Below are 23981 nucleotides of genomic sequence, written 5' to 3' on the forward strand. Positions count from 1 at the left end.
TTTTTCCTCTGCAAGGGCTGCCGGAGCTGTGCTTACAGCCTGGTGCTGTGCTGCTGGAGGGGCTCGGTGACATAACAGCTCTCGCACGGCCTGGGCTCCGTTGCTGGTTGAACTGTAAACCCCTCCGAGAACACAGCCCTTGGATATGGAGCTAATGATTAACGGCACGGAGGGGAAGAGGCACTCCAGAGCCTGGTTCTGGCCGGGGGCTGCGTAGCAGGAGCTGAGGAAGGCTCCTCTTTGTTTCCCGTCAGTGGTTGTGAAACGAGGCCATCCTGGAAAAGGCTGAGGCCAGGTAGAGCCACGGGAGGCAGGGCTGGAGAGGAGCTGCTTCCAAAGGTCTCAGCGATGCCTCTTCTTGTCCTTTGTCCTCTCTTCCCAGCCCTCAGCGGCTGGACAAAGGTTGCTCCTCGGAGCGCGGTCGCCTCCATCTTGCCTCACCGCACGATCCAAAGCGTGGCATTATCCCGGCGTTATCCCAGCGTTATCCTGGCGTTGTCCTGCCTCTCCTCCCCCAGCCCTTCAGAAGAGAGCCAGGGGTTTTTATCTTGTAACGTATTCTTCTGCTGCAGCAAATGTGTCTGGTGATGCAGTACTGCAGAGCTCCCCTTGCTGCGGTCCTCCTCCTCCTCCTCCTGGCAGCATCTGCCAAGACGGGAGCAGCTCGGAGAGATGCCAACGGGTGGGGCTGGGCCGGCTCACCAGGCAGAGAACTGCACGGTGGGGGAGAGGGGCTCTGTAATTGCAGCACCGCACTGGGGCAGGGAAGATGCGACCCATGAATACTCAGAGCCTTCTCCTTGTTGGTTTCTTTTCATCCCCCTCTTCCTGCTCCCTGTCTCCTCCCCTCTGTCTGCCTCCTGCGCTCGCAGCAAAGAGGACTGTCACAGATGATCCTCAGAGCTCATCAAGGGGACAGAGCAGAGGTTTATGGGTCTGAGTAACGCTGTCTCCAGATGGGGTGATTTAGGACTGTGGCTGTGGTGGGATACAGTGGGATCCTCTTGCATCCATTTCTAATTTAGGGGGAAAAAAGAGCTAATGTCTGAATTCACTACAGCCTCCAGCTGCAGCTGCCAGGTGATTTTGTTGGTACAGGAGGAGTGCAGACTGTCAGTATTTGGTACCTCTGCACTTCCTGGGCAGTCTTAGCTCCCACGTTTGGGCATTGTAACCCATTCTGGATCTTCTGTAGCAGAAGAAAAACAATGGAGATGTGTGTGTTCCACTAGCTCACGTGTGAGGAGTTCAGAATTAGGCAATGAAACACTTGTAAGGGTGGTGAGAGGGAAGCCCTTCACAGCCCATCTTCATACAACATAGGCTGTGGTGGCTTGAGTCAGAAGGGCAGCTGGGATGTTAGGTTTATGGAGTAGTGCTAAGGTGCACTTGTTTCTCTCCCACTGAGGACTGCAGACAAAGTGCAGGCTGGTGTTGGCCAGAAAGAGTGTTAGAGCAAGAGGCCAGGCCATGCTCTAACCAGCCGCTGCTGTAACGCCCTGATTGAGAGGCAGCACTCAGTGGATTTCAGGCTTGGAATGCTGTGGCCTGTCACAGCTTCCCTTTGTTGTCTGTAGAAACTGCAGCCTGTGCTACCAGGGGATGCTGCTGAGGGTATCTAATGATTTATCATGGGTTTGTCATGTTCAGCCGTGACAGGAACGTTCTTTATTTTCAAATAGGCTCTTTCCTGGTTTCCTTCCCCCTTCTTCCTTTCCTGTTTCTGCTCTCTTTCCATGTGCCACATCCAATTAGGCCATTTTTGTCCTCACGCTGATTTTATTAACCATATCCTCTTTTTGCATCTTGCCTTCAAGGCCAGGTAGCCACAGCTGGCTTCAGGAGAACACAAACTTCAGGCATCTTTACCTGCAGTGCCTTTTGTCACGATTTGCTCTTTGCAGCTTTTAATTAGAACAACAAGAAAAAAAAAATAAGCAATTTGGTGTCCCAGGTTAGGGAAGTGGAGGATTAACACTGCTTTGTTTGTGGTGCATTTTGATGTGAAAGAGGCTTTCGTTTTGCAACGTATTCCTTAAAGGCCAGTGCACTGTGTGGGGTGGGGTACAAAGCAGAGCTAAATGAGATCTCAATGCAAAGCAGCTGGTTGACAAAGTGTAGTAGGTCAGGGCGGAGTGAGCAGGCAGGGAGGCAGGTTTTCAGGTGGCGTTTTAAGGATTAGTCATCCCTCAGTGATGAAATGTTCAGGAGTATGGAAAGCCATGCATGAAGCAGAGTCAGGTGTGGGTGCTAGCAGCGTTTGCTCTGCAGCCAGGCAGCCCTGGTGCCTTTCTCCTGTGTGTGCAGCTGGAAACAGCTTCTGCTGCTGAAGGTCTCTTTGCATCTGCTCCGCGTTGTGCTGCCTGTGACAACAGAAGCCTTCATGAGTTTACAAACAGTTCTGGAGTCGTTTTATTTGTGTGTCCCTTTCCTATTTGTCAGTGCATTCAAAAGCAGGTTTTTTTCTCCTCTTTTTCTCACGGATTTAGTGCTCAAAATCTCCTGGCCAGGGGAAACCAGTACCCAAAATGCAGCTCTTGGTGGTTTTAAACTGGGGCTGCGTTGTTCACACTTCCCATTTTATCCTTTCTGCTGCCAGCTGATGCAGGTTATTTAAAACCATTTTCCCATCGTGTTCTCTTGTGTGCACAAACAGGGTTGTTTGTATTTCTTTTTCAATGCAGACGTTTACTCATCCCTGAGTGACTGTGTTGCAGCTACTTAACATACATTAAGTGGGGGGGTGTCACATTCCCCTCGGCTGTCCTGGGTCTGCCTGTTGCGTGGTGGGGGTGTGAAGCTGAGCTGCAGAATCCCACGGCAGGGGCGTGAAATCAAACCCCTGAATCTCACAGCAGGGGGATGGGAAATTGAACCCCAGAAGAACCCCGTTCGCAGCCACTGCTCAGAAGCATCCTGCAAGGCTGAGTGTAAATAAATGGGATCAGGAACAAGGATCAGAACAATCCTCAGAACGATCTGAATGGATGTATTATAGATCAGCGTAGTGGAATTGCTGTGTCAAGGTCATTTTTCCCCTGAAGAATAAATGGTGTGGATGTCTGTAGTTTGACTTGTTGTGACACACTTTTGGTTTAATTATGTCTTGCTCCTCAGATTAAAAACGAGAGGGGCTGCTCTAATTGTGAATACCTTTCTCGTTCTTTGGCTGCTCTTGCTCTGTTAGTATAAAAAGGGCAATCTCATGGCAGGCAAACCAAAAAAGAGGAGTTTTTACATGGAATGCTGGAAAGCTTAAATGCCTTTTTTCCCTCCCCCCTCTGTTTGAAATCACATCTTCCAACCACAGAGACTGATTTTCCTGCAGTATGGGGAGAGTGAGAAGTTGATTTTGCAGGAAGCAAATGAAATGAAATGAAATGAAATGAAATGAAATGAAATGAAATGAAATGAAATGAAATGAAATGAAAGCTTATTGTAGAGGGGGTTGGCCTAGCTGACCTTTAGGGGGTCCCTTCCACCCCAGACCACTCCGTGATTTTATGATTCTGTGATAAGTCGCTGTCCCTGGAGCTGTTCAAGGCAGGACTGGACGTGGCACTCGGTGCCATGGTCTAGCCTTGAGCTCTGTGGTAAAGGGTTGGACTTGATGATCTGTGAGGTCTCTTCCAGCCCTGATGATACTGGGATACTGTGTGATACTGTGAAATGAAACAAATGCTTACTGCAGAAGGGGTTGGCCTGGCTGACCTCAGGAAGGTCTCTTCCACCCCAGACCATTCCATGATTTGATGATTCTGTGATGAAATGAAGTGAAATGAAACAAATGCTTACTGCAGAGGGGGTTGGCCTAGGTGACCTTCGGAGGTCACTTCCACTCCAGACCATTCTGCGATTCCATGATTGCGTTGATTCTGTGGTGTGAAATGAGGTCTTTCTCTACCAGCACTAACATAGCTGCTCTGCTTTGCTTTCCTTCCAGATATGGACGTGTCGAAAGCGTCAAAATCCTCCCCAAGAGGGGGTCGGAAGGCGGAGTGGCAGCATTTGTGGATTTCGTGGACATCAAAAGTGCGCAGAAGGCACACAACTCTGTCAACAAAATGGGAGATAGAGACCTACGGACGGATTATAATGAGCCAGGAACCATTCCCAGTGCTGCTCGGGGATTGGATGATACAGTTTCCATAGCATCTCGTAGTAGAGAGGTTTCTGGGTTCAGAGGAGGTGGTGGGGGGCCCACTTACGGCCCCCCACCATCGCTTCATGCACGGGAAGGACGTTATGAGCGGAGACTTGATGGGTAAGTTCCAAGGTTTCTCTAGGCAGGTATTTTGTATTTGATATGGTGAGAAACACAAACTCGTATCTAGGGCCCCCAGATGGATTTAAAATTTTGGGAATTATCTATGTTTCCTATTTTGGGTTGGAAACGGAAGTGATTTCTATCCCAGTGGCTGGTACCTTGTGGATCCATAGAGGATGTGTTCTGCAGCTGGTTGGATATCTACACTTGAAATAAGGTGGTTTTAAGATGGAAGATTTCCTTTGGCCAGCATCGAGATTGGAGTTACTCTGTTCTAGAAGTAACGGTTCCATTTCTTGGATACTATTAAGCCCTTGCTCGGATGTATCCCTGCTGCCAGATGGAGCTATCTTACTCTACAACATGTGGTGAAGCTCTCTGTGGAGTATCTTCGGAATACTAGAACCTAAAATGCTGTGAAAGCTTGCTGCCTAGCTCTCACTGCTGCTCCCTGTACGCAGTTGGTATGTTAATTGGATTGTCAGCACAAAATTTCTAGTAGACTTTTAATGATGCAGCCCCTTGGATTCTACAGACACCACTTAGCCGTGGAGATTAACGCTCGGATGGAGAAGACCGAAGGCAGCATGTGATGGTTCCATTTTGGATCTACATCATTTCCAAGTGATTGGGATTTATTCTTTCTGATGGTATTGGCAAAAAGAGCCGATGGACATTTGCTAAATTTTGGAAATTATAGCCTTTCGTTTTCTTTTCTTTTCCTTTTTCTTTCCTTTTTTTGGTTTTCTTGTTTTGATTTTGTTTTGAATGCTGGGATAAGGACTACTGCCTTTGAATTTATTGGATGGTATACAGTCAAGACTCCGGTAGCCATGGGGAGTGGATTACTATCTAGTCTCTTAAAAAAAGCTCTTTGCTGCTCCACACTAAAGCGTTAGTTTTTCAGGACGTGGTGCTAACACCAGCTTGTGGATAATGCCAGCGAAAAGTGACGGGGCTGGATGGTTACAAAGGCGGCTAGAGGATGCCTGCTGGCCAGCAGCGATCACTGGGTCACCTTCTACCAGCTGCTCCATTCAGACATAGGGCTGGAGATTCAAATAATGGATCTATTTAAGCGCCTCCTGTCGCAAGAAAGAAGTCTGGGGGTTTCAGAGTTATGGTTTCAGTCTGGGACTGCTTCCTGCCAGTGGAATTTTTCTTTATTTTTACAATTTTTTATATCCTTTTTAAACATTTTTTTGTTTTTATTTTTTTGTCACTAAGATTTTTTTCCAAAAAACAAATTTTTTTTTGTTGTTTTTTTGGTTTTTTTTTTCTTGTTGGTTCATCTAAAATATCATTTGACACCCTTGCCCATTAAGAAGGTGGATTACCCCTGTAAGAGGGGCCAAAATTGGGGAAGTTATGTTCACAATTCTCTCCCTAGATTTAATTGGGAATATAGGTCGTGTTTCCACACTTGGAAAAGGTTGGTATGTCCTGCCCTGTGTATATTAGCCCCTCTCCTAACCCGAGTCAACCCCTCTCTTTCCACTAACTCCAGTAGTCCTTAGTACTAATAGATAAATCCAAAAAAAAAAAGCACTGTAGCCTTAGATTTTCAGCTCTGCTAGCTCCTCTGTCTGTCTTCTGTGTCCTTCTCACGGATGAGGACTTTGTTCTTTTATGTCAGCTACATAGCAGTAACCCTCTAGAAAATACTGCTTGTTCTCTTCCCTCATTAAATCAGCTCTCACTGATTAACACTTTGTAGGATGCTAAATGCAATCGTTTATGAAATTGTTGATCTTGGTCCTTCAAAAGGGGGGGGGGGGGGAGGGAAATCAAGAGAGAGAGAGAGAGAGAGGGATGCTTCTGTGCCAGGTCCTGAAATAGCTTTCAAAACACCATTGTTGCAAGTGAGAAATAATGAAACGAGAAAGGCAACAATGAATTTTGAGCAGATACAGAAGTTAATGACATTCTGTTACACTGCTGAGGTGGTTTCTTACATATAATTTGAGAGGAAAAAAAGCAGGTGAAACAAGAACCAGCTCTGTAGAAAGCAGGAGAACGAGCCATAATTTAACAGCAGAGGAAGAATCTATTTGGAGGGTTGAGGATCCAGTGATTCATTGCAGAGGGAATGGAAGGGAATTCCTGAGATGCTAATCGAAAAAGATTCAGAAATCTCATTTTGGGTTTATAAAAGAGACCTGAGATATTTCTGCCGTTTGAAACAGAAAGCAGCTCTGTGATGCAGGAGAGGAGGAAGTGCAAGGCAAAATTGGGTTATTGGGATTCAGGGGATTGAAGTGACTAATAATTGATTCTGAAGGAAGAATCCGAGAGAGGTGGCTGAAAGAAAAAGGGTTGAGATGTCCTTCATCAGCCAGATAATTACATTTTTAAATTGGCTTTGGCTACCCTGTCATACTCAGAATATTGCAAGTACACTTTTTTAACTGTTCAGTGGGGTCCCTCCTAGCTGCCATTTTGCAGAGAGAGCCCAAATGTACCAGCCTGGTACTCGTCTAACTGAAAGTACTAAACTGTTTGTGATGTCCTTCTAACTTGATCTGCCAGTTTTACTCTCTCTTCATTGTTGAGATGGGACTAACTTCCTCAGAACATAGAGCCTTTCTCAACTGACATCCAGAATGTTTAAAGGACTGGAACAAAATGGACCTTAGCTACTCCAGAGGGAAGGTTTAAATTCTGTAGAGAGAGGAATTCAGTGATTGCAGTAAGCAGAGCAGCTGAGAAATTTTGTTTATACTCCTTGTGTAGAGTCTTAGTGCCTTTTTGGGGGCTTGCACTCTTGCAGCTTCAATATTCTGGCCTTAGCAGGCAGGATGTTTCTTTAGTGGTGACAACTGAGCGTAGCACTCTGCTAAGAACAAAATTCCCTCTAAGAGGGTTAACTGTTTTAGGACAGCGACAAAAAAAACCCTCTAAATTTCTGGGTCTTCACTGTGGGTTATGCTACCCCTTTTGAAAGCAGCTTCTTACCTCTGGGTCATGCTTTGCACGGAGGCTTTCATGGCTACAGCCCCATTCGTGATGCCATTTTTGCAGAAGGATAATGAGAAGAGCTTCAGTAATTACCAAGTTCCAGGGGAAAAAAAAATTAAGAATGTGAAGCTCTTAAGCAAAAATGGAGTAGAAAAAAAAAACAACACCACTAAAAACCCCAACAAGTTAATGACAATGTCCACGAACATGAAGCTTTTTCTTGTTTACTGCATTGAAATTAAAAAGCAAAAACCCCAAACGCAACTCAGATGAGGATTCTGCACTGGAAAGCAGTGATTTGGGTTTTTTTTTTTCCCCCTTCTTCCCGTGCAAGATGCTGGTCATGAAAGCCTGATATTGTGATGAAAACAAACAGAAAAATGATTGCTCAGCTTTATTGTATACAAATATAACTTCGGAGTCGAGTAACCTGTTTTTAAGTTTGTCAGTGTTGGCTTGATTAGGTTGTTGCTGTTTAGTGGAGAAGCAGTGGCAAAGAGGAGTTCAGTGCTGACCATGAATGTTTGCATGAGTTTGTTTTGTTTTGTTTTGTTTTGTTTTTTCTTTTTGTTTCGTTTTGGTTTGTTTTGATTTGATTTTGCTTCCAGTTGTGCTTGCCCCCTTCTGATGCCATCTTTTTCCCCCCTTCCCAAATGCAGGGCTTCAGATAACAGGGAGCGTGCTTATGAACATAGTGCCTATGGACACCATGAGCGGGGGACGGGAGGATTTGATCGGACGAGACATTACGATCAGGATTACTATAGAGACCCTCGCGAGCGGACTTTACAACATGGGCTCTATTACACTTCTCGGAGTCGAAGTCCAAACCGTTTTGATGCTCATGACCCCCGTTACGAACCTAGGGCCCGGGAGCAGTTTACATTGCCCAGCGTGGTACACAGGGATATCTACAGGGATGAGATTACGCGGGAGGTACGAGGCAGAAGGCCGGAGAGGAATTACCAGCACAGCAGGAGTCGGTCGCCGCATTCGTCCCAGTCCAGGACCCAGTCCCCGCAGCGGCTGGCCAGCCAGGCGTCCCGGCCCACCCGCTCCCCCAGCGGCAGCGGGTCTCGCAGCAGATCTTCCAGCAGTGACTCCATCAGCAGCAGCAGCAGTACCAGCAGCGACAGGTAAGGCCCCTGTGAATCCTCACCCGACCCGCAGGCAGCACGCAGTGGGCTTTGGGAGTTGTTTTCTGAGACCTGGTGAGGAGTTGCAAGCCTGGGCTGTGGAAGTGCAGGGCTCTTTGTGACCAAGTGGTTGGTGTAGCAGAGCGTTGTGAAACATCAGAAGTCTGAGTTGGCACAAAGGGGATCCGAGGTGAGCGCCGGTGTTGCCCTTAATTGTTTTCCATGGTGGGTCTCTGCAGTGTCCTTCAGGCTGGGCAAAGCAGGACACACAGCCACGAGGCTTCGTTGCACCCCAGCTGCCACCCACGTGCGTGGGGCATGGGGCAACTCTTTATTTGCTTAAGAGAGGGAATGAGCAAATTTTAAGGTCAGCTGCTATTTACAGGACACACTGAAATACTTTGGGAATGACGAGTGGTCCTGTTCCATTTCCTCTCCTTCCCCATGGCCACTAACATTCAAAGCATTGCCACGTGGCCTTTCCATTTTTTTCCCGTTGCCTCGCAGCAGAAATTGTAAACTGGGAGGAATCTTTTAAAAAATCATCAATTCAGGCAAGCATTTCCTGGGGAGACGCCCATGGTCTTGGTTCCTGAATGGCCACGGAGTATTTGTGTGGCTTTAGAAACTACAGGCGGGGCGAAAATCCAGAACGTTCAGGCTGGTTGCTGGGTTTCTTTTCATAGCCTGAAAGATTGTGTTGAAATGATTTTATTTAGCTTTTTAGGAGTAAATTCACCCCGAGAGTGGGAACCAAGAAGCGGGGGTGCAGATAAGCAGGGAAGAGCTCTGGTCTGAATTCAGCAGGGTCTGCGGAGCTGGAAACGTTCCCAGTTCTTCTCCAAACTTGAAAGTGTTCCTTGAGCAACTTGGTGTATGGGTGCAATAAATAGCGTTCAGTTCTGACTGGGAGTGGAATTCTGCCACTGGTGAATCTCTGATCGAGGTGATTGCTCTTGTAAAGTCTTCCCTGTGTGGAGGTTGGACCTTCTGGAAAGGTCAGATGGGATAACACTGGGTACGTGTGCAGGAGGAAGGTGAGGAAATCAGTTTCTCCTCTTCTGATTTCCCCACCCCTCGATGTCTAAAGAACTGAGGAAAGATGTGTTTACTTCTTTTAATTATTGTTTTCTCCTCCTGGATTTAGAAATCCAGGTCCTGGTCTTGACTTGTGGAGAGAGAGAGGCACCTCTAGAATATCTGAGATGACTTTCAGGCTGCTTTAAAGGGTTGTTTATTTCTAGGGCCTCTCTCTCAAGGAGCTCTTCACACTAAGATAGTGACAACCCTTTGTCAGAGATTTTCACACTTATTACAGCTATAAAAAAAGTGGTGAGACTTCCAGAGGTCTCCAAAAAGATAAAACCAAACAAACCCTGGAGAAGAGGAACTGCAAAGAGGCTTCCTTACATTTAAGGTTTAAAAAACAAAAATCTCCAAACCAGAATTAAGTCCTCTTGTGGTGCTCCTTTGCTTGTTGCAGAATGGTTAGGAGGGAGGCCAAGAAAGTTGTAATCTGTAGAAAATGTCATTGTGGGGCTGTCGAGACAGGATGAAACACTGCTGTGCATCTGAGAGGGCTAAGGATGGTCCCAGTGGAGCAAGGCTCTGGGATGGAATCAGAAGATAAAGCAGTGTCTGCATTTTCTTGGCAATTTCTAGTTGTAGTAATGGAAAACCAGACTGTGCTCTGAGAGCTGAGGGAAAGCAGCACTGGGTTTGCTTATTAATGCAGTAAATTGGAATTCAGGAGAGCAAGGGATGGAATCTGGTGGAGAGTGTATTCCATTTCGAAGGATCAGGAAGGAGTTTTACGTGTTTCTAGGTGATAAATTAGATCTTCACAAACATGTAACCGTTTCTTTACTTGGTAAAGCAAAGCCCCACCTGGCTTTGAAGCCTTCTAAAGCACAAGTGGAATTTCTGTTCAATTTTTGTCATAGACCCAGAGCAGGCAGAAATTTATTTGCATCCCCTTACTCTGGGTAATAAATTCTGGGTCATTGCTGGCTTGGTTTAGCAAATTCCCTCTATATTATTCATTTCTGTAGTGGGATTGGAACAGCTAAGGACAGGCTGTTACTGACTGAGGAAGAATGATTCCTTGCAATTTCCATGGGATTTCTCAGGGGCTTTAGCAAACTGGAAATGGCCAATTTTGAGATGCTGTGAAATTATGAAGGTCTTTGTGACACAGAATTCCGTGGCAATTGTATGTCTTGGAGAACTTTGTCGCTCCGGGCTGGTTCTGCTGGTCTCAAGTGGCAAGGTGGAAAAGGTAAAAGCAAGCAGTGTTCACTTAGAGATGCCACTGGGGACAAATGCTGGAGCCATAGGGAGCTTGCAGCTGTGAAAGTTTTGAGCATGGTTCTTGCCCTTCAGGTGAAAAACCACCAGAAAGGTGGTGAAGGAGAAGTTTGGGCTTTGTTCTTGGTGGTTTTCAGAGCTGTGTGAAGTAAACATGACTTTGATTAAATGGAGGTGATGTTCTTGGGCCGTAAAGATAGTCTGTTGATAGTTTTAAGAAGGTGGAAAAAAGTCTTTTGTGTGACATTTGTTGCACTGGAGCTCAGCTAAGATTTGCTATAAAGGTGTCTTTGAAGGCCTGCACAGGCAGGGGATTTGTAGTGGGAGCTGCACAGCAGTAATTGAGAAGATAAGACCAAAAAAAGCACATGGTAAAAACAAGCCGTTTTGTGGAGCAGGCTGTGCCTTGGTGTGTTTGGCCTCGCAGCAGCTGCTCCTGGGCTGGTGCTGGGAGTGCTTTGGTGGGAGCTGCTTGCTCAGATGGTGTCACCTGCAGAGCTGACTGGGATTTAGTGGTTTGAAGGACTCTGCATTTCTTAATGTGAGGTTGCTCATTCCCCACCCATCTTATGGAAAAGGGTCACTGGTTTGTTTTTTTTTTAATCACCTTGAAAGAGTAAAAAACCTCCCAAATGATACTTGAATTTTTCAGCAGCAGCAGCAGCTTTATTTTCTCTCGTGTTGACTCGAGCGTGCACCACAAATGCTACATTAGCAAACATATTTTCTGCACTGTGTCATGGAAGAAGCCAAATACTCCTAGAAGCTGTGTGCAGTCCCATAGGAAGCAAACCAGATTTTGTTTATGCCCTGCCCTACCTCCTTGCAAAACAAAGAAAGAAAAGGCAACAGCACTTCTTTTAGGTGAAAAAGGATCTTTTCTGTACTGCTCGTGGAGGTGTTTTCTGTGCTTTATAGTTCAGGTTTGTGATGTCAAGAGGCCTGTCGTGTTCCTTGCTGTTCCATGTGTTAGTGATTACTTTTAAAGCCTTGCTGCAGCGACGTCCTGAGCCGCACGGCACCGAGCAGTGGGACGCTCTGCTCTTAAAACTGGGCACGTGGCAAAAGTACCCTGTTGAGATGGGACTGGAAGTTATTTACAGAGGCTTGCTGAAGTGTTTGATGTCCAGCGTATGAACGCGTGAACACTGCAGATGTGTGTGTCTGTAAATTTACAGAGGAGTGACCTCAGAGTTCCTTTTTTGCTGCCTTTAATTTTTGGTTTTTTTTTGAGACTGCTCATTTGGTTGTCTGGTGCTGGAGGATTTCCTGGCTAGAGGAAGAATTTCTTTTGATTTGTAGTGTAAAAGAGATCAGGAACTTAAATCTGAAGTCTAAGACATGCAGCGACTTCGTTTTCGCCAGGGTTTAAGAGTGCCTCATCATTGCTGTGGTGTGGAATTAAAGTGATGGAAAGAAGAAGGTTGTCTGAAAAGTGACTTTTTGATAGTTGTGACAGTTGTACGGAAAGGTCTAATGACAAGTGAGCAAGGCTTTCATAAGGTAATTAGAGATTGGTTTTAATTTCAGATTGCTCTGTGCTGAAATTCTGGAGCAGTGAGTTGCAGTTGGAAAGGAACACCTCAGTGTCATTTTCTGTGTCTTAATATTGAAATAAACTGATGAAAAACACTGCCAAGAGAATTTTAATCATGGGAAAAAACCCAGGCTCCCTGCAACCTCGTGGAGGCTGCAGTGTGTTTTGTTCTGCTGGGGACCTTCTTAGCCTGTTTAAACAACCGAAGTGAAAGTAGAGGCAAGTGCGTTTCATGACATAATACAGACCTTTCCCTACCATTGTCTTCCTCTCTTTCCCGCTCGGTTTGTCTGCCGGCAAGCAGTGAATCACTTCTAATGGTGGGACGTAGGGGTTTTGAGAGATGCCTCTGCTGGGGACAGCTGAAGAAAATCGGCAAGGAGGAGGTTAAATGTGGTTGTCCTGCCTTTGATTTAACAATGGGTGAGATGGTCTTGCTGGTGTTACATGATTCCACCTCAGTTTTACACCGTAGAGACCACCTGGATATTTATAATCTCTCCTGGTAGGGTGGCAGGGTTACAGCATGCTCCTGTTTGTATGGTAATAAGAATTAGGTTAAGGTTTAAGAGGAAAATAAAATGAAACCCGGCATAGAGTAGGAATCCTCAGCACAAAGGCAACAGTAAACCCTGCAAGAGCCAGGTGGAACTCCTCATCTTTACCTTTTGTTCCCATACAGCTGCGTGTGTTGCTTTGATGTTCTCTCTGCGCAGGGAAATGTGAATTAGGGACAGGAGAAATTAAAAAATCCAGCTCAGATATTCTCAGGTTTTTGTTACCAACTGTCGAGGGTTTTCACTTTGTTCTTTCTTGTGTTTCTGCTCATGTCAGCCTGTGCTGCTTCTCATCTAAATATAACCTAGACCATCCTCTTAGACATGTTGGGGTTGGTTTTTTTTTACCCTTGGGAGTGTATCGAGTTTCTTGAAATTGAACACAGGCAGGAATTTTTCAGAGAGCTTTGAAGAGAGAGGCGATTTGTTTTTGTCTGTGCGTGTGCCGAGCAGATTTAAAACGCAGAGAACAAACCTTTCCAGCCTCCTGTCTCAGAGTGGGGAGAGGCTACCTGTACCCGCACGCACACACAGCCCCGCACCCCTCCTGTTTGTTACACATAAACAGAGCCTTCTGGGGGAGAGGGGAAAAAAAGAGGAAGAGAGAAAAAAAGGCAATATATGGCCCGGGATTTCAGATCTCCTGGCAGCTGGCGAGCAAATGGTACCCGAGTCCCCCGGGGCCGGGCACCAGCGGCAGCCGCCGGTCCCCTCAGCCCGGCGGGCGGCGAGGCCGCGCTCTCCGCCCCAGCCCCGCCGCCGCCTAGCTGCTGACAGAGCGGCTGGGGGAGGCCGCCAGCTCGCATTACCTCATCTGTATACTCTGGAGTAAGCGATTAAAAATGTGCCTTGCGTAACAGATTTTTATCTCGCCCTGAAACCCGCCGCTTTAGGTCGCCTCTGCTGGCTGCGGCAGGAGCCCGGCCCGGCGCTGTCATGGCGGCCGGCTCGGGTCCGCCTCAGCCCGGTGCGTGAGAGGGAGAAGCTGGACGGGTCCCTTGCCGTTGTGAGCCGGGAGCCCCCGGCCTGCGTGTGTAAGGGCAAGGCGGGCGGTTTGGTTCTTCGCCTTGGTGCTTGTGCTGGGGGGTGGTGCAGAGCTCCCCCCTCGCTCGGTGTGAGGGTAAAGGGCGGAGTGGCCCTTGGCCGCGGAACCCTCTCCCTCGCTGCCCGCACGGGAAAGGCAGCGTGGGCAGGCTCCTCGGCGCCGTCAGAGGGACCACCGAGCGCAGCCCGTGGCCGGCAGAGGGGGAGGGCGGGTTGTTTGTGTCTGAGAACCGGTCTGAACCGGCGGGAGCCGGCCAGAACCGCCGCCGCGCCGCCCTCAGGGCGGGGCCGCCCCGGCGGGTGGAAATACCTCCGCTTGCTGCAACCCCCCCGGCGTTCCGCGTAAGCCCCCGCGCACGGCGCCGGGCGGGCTCCGCTCTCGCATGGCTGTTTCTCTGCTCACACAGCGCAGGGAAGCGCCGCGGTCGCGCCGTGAAACGGCAGCGCCAGCGTAAAAGCCGGGTCTGAACGAGGTAACCGAGCGCTCGACCTTCCAGTGCTAGGTCGCTGTTTAGTTTTGAGACCCAGCGCTCTGCCCGCTCCAGAAACGAGGAATGAGCCCCCAGAATACCCCCACAGAGGTGGTGGAGTCGCCGTGCCTGGAGGTGTTCAAGGAAGGGCTGGATGAGGCACTTAGTGCCATGGTCTGGTTGATTGGATAAGGCTGAGTGCTAGGTTGGGCTGGCTGAGCTTGGAGCTCTCTTCCCACCTGGTCGATGCTATGAAAAGGAGACTCTGGAGCCAGCCCCCACACCTCCCCAGCGCTGCCCCGCGCTGAAGGAGGTAGCACACCGCTGCCAAGGGCGTTTAACGCTCTGCAAGAATCCTATCTTTTACAGGAATATACAATAAAACCCTGTAACATATGGTCGAGTTTGGTGGTCCCTTTTTTCATCTGGCACATGGTTTTGTTTGCGTAAGCTCTGCCCTCAGAGGGTGGACACATTGCAATTAATAACTGCCCGTCACAGCTGGGAGTTGCTGGCTCCAAGTGACAGCAATTTGGCTGCTTCTGAAATATGTAGAAATATTTGCTTACCTGCATCTGGTCTCTCAGCCTTTGTTTCGTAGCAGGGCCCAGAAGCTTTGCTGCTTTCAAAACTCACTTGATTTGATTTTTTTTTCCCCCTCTCCAGACAGAGGAAAATTTCTTTTTACAAATCAACATCAGTAAGAGAGTTCTAAAATCTTAGCCTGTTGGGGTGGAAATGCATGGAAAAGGGGTCCTGGAAAAATGCCTCTTGTTTTGTTATTTTGATCATCCTAAATGACTTCATTGTTTTGTGTTCTGTTAAAGAGATTATTGCCTCTTCCCCCCCCCCCCCCCCCCTTTTAAGTGCCTGTAAAAGCTTCTTGCAATTAGGTCAGAGTCTTTGTTAGCAATTATGAGGACTTCTGGCACCTAAATCCAGACCCTGGTATGAACTTGCCTTAACCTCTGGTGGTGGAAGGAAGACCTGCCCTGCTTTAAAATAAGGTTTGCAACTCACCTGTGGGCAGCTGCAGCACTGCAGGAGCCAATATCTGGTGTGAGGTTTGGCAATTTCAGGTCATCCTCACCTCAGGAACAGTGAGGGAAAAACCTGAGCCGTGTGGGAAGCACTGCTTGTGCCAGTGCTGGGGGAGATGTTGTCCTGCTAAGTTGTGCTGCTTTGGGCTGTTGAAGCCTGTGAGAGCTGCTGAAAATGCCTTTGCTTCCCACGGGCGTGCTGCAGCCAGAGGAAGGTCTGGTGCCGGCAGTAGATTGGGTTTGACTTCAGGGTTGCGAGCGCTGCGTATTAACAAAATGGTCACTTCTAATTGCGTTTTTAAGGCTTTGATTTCCTTCCAAGTATTTTGCTTAATCATCTTGAGTAGGCTGAGGGAAGGAAAGAATTAGCTGAGGTCAGGGAAGTTGAAGCTGCCCGTGTTAGACTGAGGGATCATGAAGGCAGGAAGAAATCTGCCTCTTGCTCTCTTCCTTGCTGTACACCAGAAAAACGAGGGGGAATGGAATGCCTCCCCGAAAAGCCAAACGAAACAGGGAAACGTGGAAATACAGTGGTTAGGGTCGGGTGCTTTCCTCAGCGGGAAAGGTCCAGATTCCCCCTTCTCAAAGAAAATACATCTCAGATGTGAATCACAGCTAAAAGAGATGAGAAGGGTTGCAGTTCGGAAGTGCCTGCTTGTCTGCAGTGATGATGGAGGGAGTCTAGACAGCTCAGATGGAGACACATACATCACAGGCACCAAAAGGTGAGGGAGAGGATTTCTGTCGTAAGGACCTTTGGAATAATGGGCAGCTTGATAATTTCTAATGAATATTCACAAGGAGGGATGCATAGCATCAGAGCAAGGCTGTGTTGAAGGCTTCCGGAAAAATACCAGTCATTAGGAGGATCAAAGGAGACATCCCCCCACTGCTGGTGTGCAGTCATTCCTGTTTGCATTAACGTGTCGACAGAGCAGCCCTTCACATCTTTTTAAAGGCTTGCAAAGACAGCAATTTGGGTTTTTTTTCCCCCCCCATTAGAGGATATTTCTGTCTCTGTCAGAGGTGTGGATGCAACACAGTAACACCTTTAGAAGAACCTTCCCCTTGAAACCTGAGCAGGCATGTTAACCCTAAAACCAGCTGTAGGTAGAGCTGGTGTGCTTGAGCTGAGGTCACAGGGATGTGACTGTTAATGGTAAATAAACCTTATTGTGGGGGGGAAGTAGAAGAATATCATCCCTCAGTCTTTGCTGGTTGAATTAACCTTCTGATCCTGTACACTGAGCTTTGTCCCTAGTGTCCAGGCACCCTGTCTGCAACGTCACCAATGCCAAAAGTACTAATGATGGCCTCAAGGTTTTAAGTGGGAAAGCTCCTTAGCAGATGATTAGATATCCCTCTGCAGATTTGTGTGGTCAGCTGCTAAGGCTGCACAGCTATCAGTGGAAAATCACAGACTCGGGGAGAGGTGAGGGAGGTGGTGTGGTAGAGGTGAAACAATTTCTATCTGCCAGGGTGTAACTGGAATTCTTAAGACCCTCAAAGGGAAGATGGGGCAAAACCATGTTCTTCAGCACCACATCTCTTCAGCTTCTAAACCACCACCTTTCTGGTTAACCTGGTCCAGTGTTTAAGAAGCTTCTTGTAATATCCAACCTGCACCTCCTCTGGTGCAGCTTCAGGACATTTCCTCTCCTCTTGTCACTTGTTCCCTGGGAGAAGAGGCCAGCCCCCACGTGGCTCCAGCCTCCTTTCTGGGAGTTGTAGAGAGCCAGAAGGTCTCCTCTCAGCCTCTTTCTCTCCAGATTGAACAACCCCGGTTCCCTCAGCTGCTCTTCACCAGACCTGTTCTCAGACCCTTCACCAGCTTTGTTGCCCTTCTCTGGACCTGCTCCAGCTTCTCCGTGTCTTTGGAGTAAGGGCCCCAAAACTTAACCCAGTACTCAAGGTGTGGCCTCACCAGTGCCCAGTACAGGGGGAGAAGCATTCCCACGAGAACCTTGTGTTGTTACCTCCCGAGTGCCTAACACAAGAACAAACTCATCCTTTAGTGTGTGTGTGTGGTGTTAATTAAAAACCCTTCTCTGTGAACCCCTCCTCCTCGCAGGAATGCTGTCACAAAGGTAGGACATGTCCTTCTGTTTCCCTGTGCTTGCTGGGTTTCAGACACCAACACCCCCTCCCGTCCAGCCAGGAGTCCTCTCTCTTGTTGAGAGAAGTGGAACATGGAGCTTTTCAAATGCTTGTCTCTGAGAAACGCCTGAGGTTCACTATGCAGTTGCTTTATTTAGCTCAAAGCAATGATTTTGGCTAGAAGACACACAGAAATGTAGGATGGCAGTAAAAGTACCTTTTGGAGAAGCCTTCCCACCAGAGCAAAGTGGTTTTCAGGGACATTTCCTCATTTCTTCCACAGCTGCCTTTTATTCTCCACAGCTGTCCAGAAACCTTCACTATTTCTGTACCTGGGGAAAACCAGGAAAACTTCATCAAACCCTTTAGGAATCAGGGGAATAATTAAGGCATGTCCCCTGGCAGTAGGGGCATCTAAGTGATTTCTTCTTTGTCATCTGTTAGGATTAGAAAGCTTTTCTGTCACGATGAGGCGTGAGAGAGTGGCCCTGTTCTCCTCCTGAAAGTGGATTCCCAGGGCTGAGAGCTCCGAGTCCCCACAGACAAATGGTGCTGGGCTGGGCTGGCAGGGAGATGCAAAGTGCCCTACTTAATTCCAGCTGCTACAGGTTTGACCTCCTTGGATCATCTGACACTTCGTTTGGTACGAGGTTGCTGCAAGATCTCGAACCCTCAAATTATGTCAGATTTACCCCGTGGCTTTGAAGTTAGTCCCTCCCTTCGAGGTTTGTTTACTGCCTGCTAGGTCCTGTTGTCTGGATTGTGAAGGATGAATAGTCACAGAAAGGAGGCTGTCGGGTTAGTGCAAATTTTCTATTCCTCTTGGCTTTCCAAAGGCACTTGGAGCTGAGTCTGTCCCTGGTGCAGAGGCTGGGCACTCACCGAAGACGTCCTGCGCCGGTCAGGGTTTTGGTGGGTAAATGTTGGCTTGTGCTGCGTGTTTGCTTGTTTGGAGGTGGAGGGAGGTGAGGAGCTTGGTGTGCCGATAGGGGAGGCATAGATGCTATCCAGCAGTGATGTCAGAAGGAGTTTATGTTGGTTTGGCTTTTCAATATGCAGTTTCCCTCTAACTCCTAGAAATGACGCTCTGAAAGGAGGAAAATGTTGGATGAATTCTGTACCTGTGCCTTACAGACTGCACCTCGCTGCCGTGGTTTGGAGCTTTCAAAGTCTCTCCGCAGGCACTAAACCCCCTAAGGGAAGCACACAGGTGGTGCACATAGGCTTCCCCTGTCGGAATTCCTTGGAGGACTTCTCTTCTATCCCCAGTTTATGCTGCTCCTCCTTTCCCAGCCTTGCTGACTGCATGCTGCCATGTGCTGTGGGTGTGGAAGGGCAGTGGAGTTATGAGGACATGAGGCATTTTTCTTTGGCATTTTTCCCCACTTTTCCATTTTTCCCACAAATATCCAAGTCCTCAGCCTTGCTTCATGATCCCTGGTTAGTATGATGGAACTACCCCATGATTTTTTGGGGAGCCTCTGTACTTCTGACCATGTGGAGGTTTAATCACTAAATAGTAACAAATCCTGCTGAATTAAATTGCAGGAAGGTGCCTTTGCTCTTGCTCTTAGAGACAAACACAAACCCCACTCTGTCATATGCTGCCTTTGTGTTCTTTTTTTTCCTTAATTTCTAAGGTTTGGAGTTCTCTTGACAAACATAAAAGCACATTTTCCCCACCAACATGATAAGCATACACTAGGCTGTGACAGCTTACCTGTTTCATACAAAGCTTGTCTGTTTAATTGTACTTTTTGTGGCTTAAATGTTTTGTTACTTGGTTGGGTTTTTTTTTTTTCACCCATGTGAAATGGCATTAAAAAAAAATCTACTTTTAGTTGTATTTTTATTTGCATGTGGGCAGAAAATGAAGTAATTCCCAAATATAGTCCTAGCCAAGAGATCCATCTGTTCTCTGCATTTTTAAATGGCAAATTAATCCTTAGCATGCAACTCATCAAATGTCTTCTTCTCTTGTATAATGTATGCTGCCTGAGATCACAGAAATGACTTTTTTTTCCCAGGCCTTTCATTTTAAGTAGTCCTTTACTTGAAGACTCATAGCCGTTGTTCCGCTCTGACACATTGCTCCTTTGCATCTCCCAGGTGCTGGAGTTGATCTAGAAAAGGGTATTAAACACCAAACCCTCCCAAATGATTCTTCCTTTCTCTGGTGTTTCTTTAAAAGGCCACAGAAATCTTGTTTGATAAACACACTTAATAAATGGACTTGTTTCTGATGGAGAATGGGGGTCGCTCTGTCCATGTGCCGTTAGATTTGGCTCTTGGGGCACTAGTGACCATTTTTAGAAGCACTAAACTTGCACAGTGTTATCTGCCATAAATGGAAGGTCTATATTAAGCTTTGCACGTTCCCAGTTTCACTTCAGCAGCGTTGTTTATTGGCTGTGTATCTTGGCATGCCTTCCATCCCCACTCCCAGCCCGAGAACAATTCTATTGCTTTAGAAGCAAAGGATGCAGCATTTCAGAACGGCTCCGGCTCAGGAACTGCAACAAGCAGCATTTTGTGTCAGGCTAAAAGCAGCGCCTTGCGAGGGAGGCGATGATCTCACCCACCTTTTGGCAGGGCCGAGAGCAAGGTCAGGGGCTTGCTGCCTGCGTGGGCAGGCAGAGCGGCCCTGGGGAGCCTGAGGTAAGGAGCAGCCAAGGGTGAAGTCCATGGGGCATGTGTGGGGTTGACAAATGAGAGCTGGCAGGCAGCAAAATAGTGCCAGGATTGGGTTTTCTTAAGATCAGATAGGATGCTTTTCTAGAACACAGAGGCAGAATTCATTCTACCTGTTTGTTTGCCACGGTCTACCAGCAGCTTCTTGTTGAAAAAGCATTTCCAGCGCTGCCAGACTGAAACAACCTGGAGGTGAATCTGAGCTGGGGCTCTTGAGTTTTGCTTCTGAGAAAGGTCCAGGGCTCAACATGGTTTCAGTGTAGTTAAGGCCAAAGACTTTAAAAATTGTATTACGTGTTTATTCCCAGCTGATTATTTGGTAGTGCTTTACAGGCAAAAGTTGCTTTTTACTCCTCAAGTAAATGTGTAGGTAGCATACTTGGAAGCAGCAGTGGTTACATTTTACATGGCTCCTCACTGCCCAGGCTTACAGATGGTACTTGGGGTCGAGTTGTGGTGGTGGTGTTTTTTTTTCTGATGCATAGTAGATCCTTTCATGAAGGTGCTGCAATTGGTGATGGGAAAATGCCCTCAAATGTTGCTTTCTCAGTATTTTGAGAAGCTTGGGCCTCCCATGAGCCAGGGGATCAAGTTCTTCAGCCTGCTCCCAGGGTGATTCGTTGGATGACCTTGGGCAAAGCCCTCGGCCTCTTCTTGCCGTTTTTTTTCCATCTGCAGTGCAGGGATATGGAGACATCCCAACCTCCTGGAGTCGTCTTGAACCGAGATGCTGTTAGGTGGTGTTTGTCAAAGGTATCATATGCTCTGAGGTGACAGTTGCAAAATACTCATTTAGATGGTCTGCAGATAGCTGGCAGGAGCTGTTTACTTTAACAGTATGACACAAGGTTTGGCCAAAGGCTTGTGAGCAGTTTTTTCTTGCAGACTGAATGAGCTGTTCCTCACCGTAGCAGTGAACTCTGCCCTGCTGCTCTCCTTCAACAGCTGCTGGGGCGCAGGCGGATCGCTGCTGGCAGCCTTCAGCTGCAGCTCTTCTGCAGGCATGTCCTGGTGGCGCTTCAGATCGTTCGGCTGGAGCCTGGCCTGGTTGGAGGAGGTGGCCGTCTGGGGTGGCTGCAGCAGGACTTCTCGCAGGGTTCTTCACCCCAGGCTTCCCTCCTTTAAAAAAGCAGAGGCTCCTTGGGCTCACATATTCTCACACCCACCCTCCTCCTGTCCTCTGCATCGGTGGAAGTTTAATTGTGGGAAAGCTGCGTCAAAGAGCTGGCTTTGTACTTCACCCTCAAGGCCTCGATGACTTTAATCTTTCCCAGCATCTAGCTCTGTCCCTGTGGCCGTTTGCTGAGAAAGCATTTCCTGCAGCTTCCCGGAGCTGCAGTGCCGAGCTGCAGCGGTGCCGCTCTTCCCTGGGAGTACCCCTGCTCTGAAAGGCAGTGGCCGGGGCAGCTGGCAGCTCCAGCTGCTCCCGAGTTCAGCACCAAACCCAGCCCTGGCTGCCTTGGCAGTGACGCGGGGAGCAGGGGCAGCGGCAGCAGGGTGTTGTGGTTGTTGCTGAGTTGACTGTTTGCTCTGTAGATAGGTTTGTAGCCAAGATGTTTTTTTTTTCTTCCAGGGTAGTTGTTTTTCATTCTCGACTGTATGAAGTTCAAGGCTGAGGACAAAGGGACATAGGTCGAGGTAACACCAACTGAGGGCTGGGCTCAGGGATTCATGTAAACATAGATATTTTTAAGGATCCTAGTGGGTTTATTCAGTTGGCAGGGAAGAATTAAAAGAAGCCCAGGGCTATCTTCAAACATTTACAGCACTTAGCTCCAGGGCAGACGTGGTTCTGGGGGTGGAAGTAGTCCTGTCCTTGCGAGCTACACTGCAGCCGGCTGAAATGAACGGTGGAGAAGATGAAGATGTTTCTCAGCAGATCTCCGGCGCCAGATCTTGTCAGCAGATATCTGGTGTTACACATCATGATAGAATGACTGAAGGAAATCCATCACTGTGGCCTGTCACAGAAAAGAAGATGTGGTGTGAATAAGGCAGTCACTTGGCCTGGGTTAAATATCCAGTGTAAATACCAGCTGGAGACTGTCTTAGAGAACCTGCTGCTCCAGGTCTGAAATCAATCCTGCCCCAGCTGAAGGACACCCGAGTTGTCCTGGTGGTGTTGCTTTCCCATGGCATTTAAACATCATTCTTTGCAATTTAGGAATCCATCCCAGCAGGAGATTTCAGAAATCTCTTCTGGATGTGGTAAGACAGAAGAAGTTAAGGGAAAGAGGATGTCCTAACTCCATTTGTCTGTAGCATTCACTGGCCTCTCTTCAGAGCAGCAAAGCTTTTTCACTTGTGCTGTGCTTTGGGCGATTCCTTTCCGCTTCCCTGCAAGTAGGTCTGGTTTTTCTGCCCTCTCAGAAGGTTGTTTTATCATCGCTGCGTGTTGTTAAATACTTCAGAGTGTGTGACATGCACAAACCAAAGTTCCTTGGATGGCAAGGTCTCAGCAGCTTGAAAGGGTGCCAAGAATGGCACGCAGGTGCAGCTCTGCCTGCCTTGCCCGTGAGCTCCCTAGGTGCAGGAGGCTGGGGTGATGGGCACTGAGTAATTACACGGAGAGAGTGTGAGGTGGAGATCACTGCTCCCCACCTTGTTTTCTCCACCCTTCCACACCAAGCAGCCTGAGTCTGAGGGAGAGCTTTGTTGTGAGATGCAAGAGCTGGGCTCCAGCTCTCTGTGGTGTGTGCCCCTGGGCTGAGCCCCCTCGCTGCCCGCCTGTCGTCTGCAATATATGGTAACGACTTGCTACCTCTTGATCTCTTCACACAAACAAACTTCAGAGGTTTGACTGAGGTTTCTGATATCTCTAACTTCAGGTTCAACGACTCCTTTGAACTAGGGGAAAAAAGAATCCCCACCCCGTGTTTATTTCCGCAGATGTGAGAAGTGTTGTTTCCCTCACAGGTACAGACCGAGGTGGGTTAGTATTCTGCAGGACACATCGCGAGTGCCAAACTGCTCCCTGCTGCCCACCTGCAGATTTAGGTCAGAGCTGGAATCAGCTCTGACACGGAGGTGCTAACCCTCTGCCCGGACCTCATGAATTTTCATGGTGGCTGTTCCTCCCTGAACGTGGCAGAACAGCCTTTGGGACTGCTGGAGTTACCCGAGGCTGGCTGGGTTCTGTGGCAGGGAGTGGCTTGCCATGTCTGTAAGTCGATGTGTGATTTTCCCTTTCCTGTGCGTAGAGAACGGGGAGGGGAGATTCTGGTTAAAGCCCTCTTTAGATTCATCTGCCATTTAGTAGGACAGGAGTGGCAGCCTTCAGTAGACCTCTTTGTGTATTGTATCACAGAGTGTCACAATGCCAGGTGGGAAGGCACCCCAAGGGTCATCTGGTCCAAGCTTTTTTGGTGATAGTGAGTTGAAGTGGGGTGGCCCAGCACTCTATTTCAGTAGATCAGTGTTCACCCAGAAGAGAAGCTGGAGTGTTTTTCCCTGGCAGTCTGTAGCTAGGATGGAACTGGATCTATTTTTAAAGGTTAAAAGCAGTTAGTGTCATTTTTTTGCTGGATATGTCTGGCAATAATCAGATCTTTTTAACTCTGTTTTTTTCCAAGCAACACAGTGGTGTGTTCAGGATACTTTGATCCTTTTCTGGTGCCATTTTTCCAGGTTCAAGAAATCTTAACTGATGCTTTGTTCATCACCAGGATTGGTGTCCCTTTGGTAGAGCTGACCCCACAGCACTGTCACGCCTTGTGCAGCTGGTGGTTTTTTGCCTGGAGATCATCTGCAGTGACTTAGCTCAGATCTGGCAAGGGAGGGCCAAGGAGAAAAAAAAGGGTTCCTGTTGCTTCCGTTCAGAGATGACTGTACATTAACTTTGGATTTCCTGACCTGACTTGGGAATCCACTGCTGACA

At 47.9% G+C, this 23981-nt stretch overlaps 1 protein-coding gene across 2 annotated transcripts in view; it reads left to right on the forward strand.

The window, feature by feature from the left end:
• SPEN (spen family transcriptional repressor) overlaps positions 1 to 23981 on the forward strand; it is an 83693-nt gene that overhangs the window by 19900 nt on the left and 39812 nt on the right. For both annotated transcript variants that reach the window (XR_010308597.1, XM_064172259.1), the window contains exons 2-3: positions 3944 to 4264; positions 7885 to 8361. Coding sequence is in view for 1 of the 2 variants with exons in the window: in XM_064172259.1 (XP_064028329.1) it covers positions 3944 to 4264; positions 7885 to 8361 (798 nt within the window). In the remaining variant the exon portion in view is untranslated. The remainder of the gene's footprint in view (positions 1 to 3943; positions 4265 to 7884; positions 8362 to 23981) is intronic.

Source organism: Pogoniulus pusillus, chromosome 36 (genome assembly GCF_015220805.1).
Source record: "Pogoniulus pusillus isolate bPogPus1 chromosome 36, bPogPus1.pri, whole genome shotgun sequence".
NCBI lineage: Eukaryota > Metazoa > Chordata > Aves > Piciformes > Lybiidae > Pogoniulus > Pogoniulus pusillus.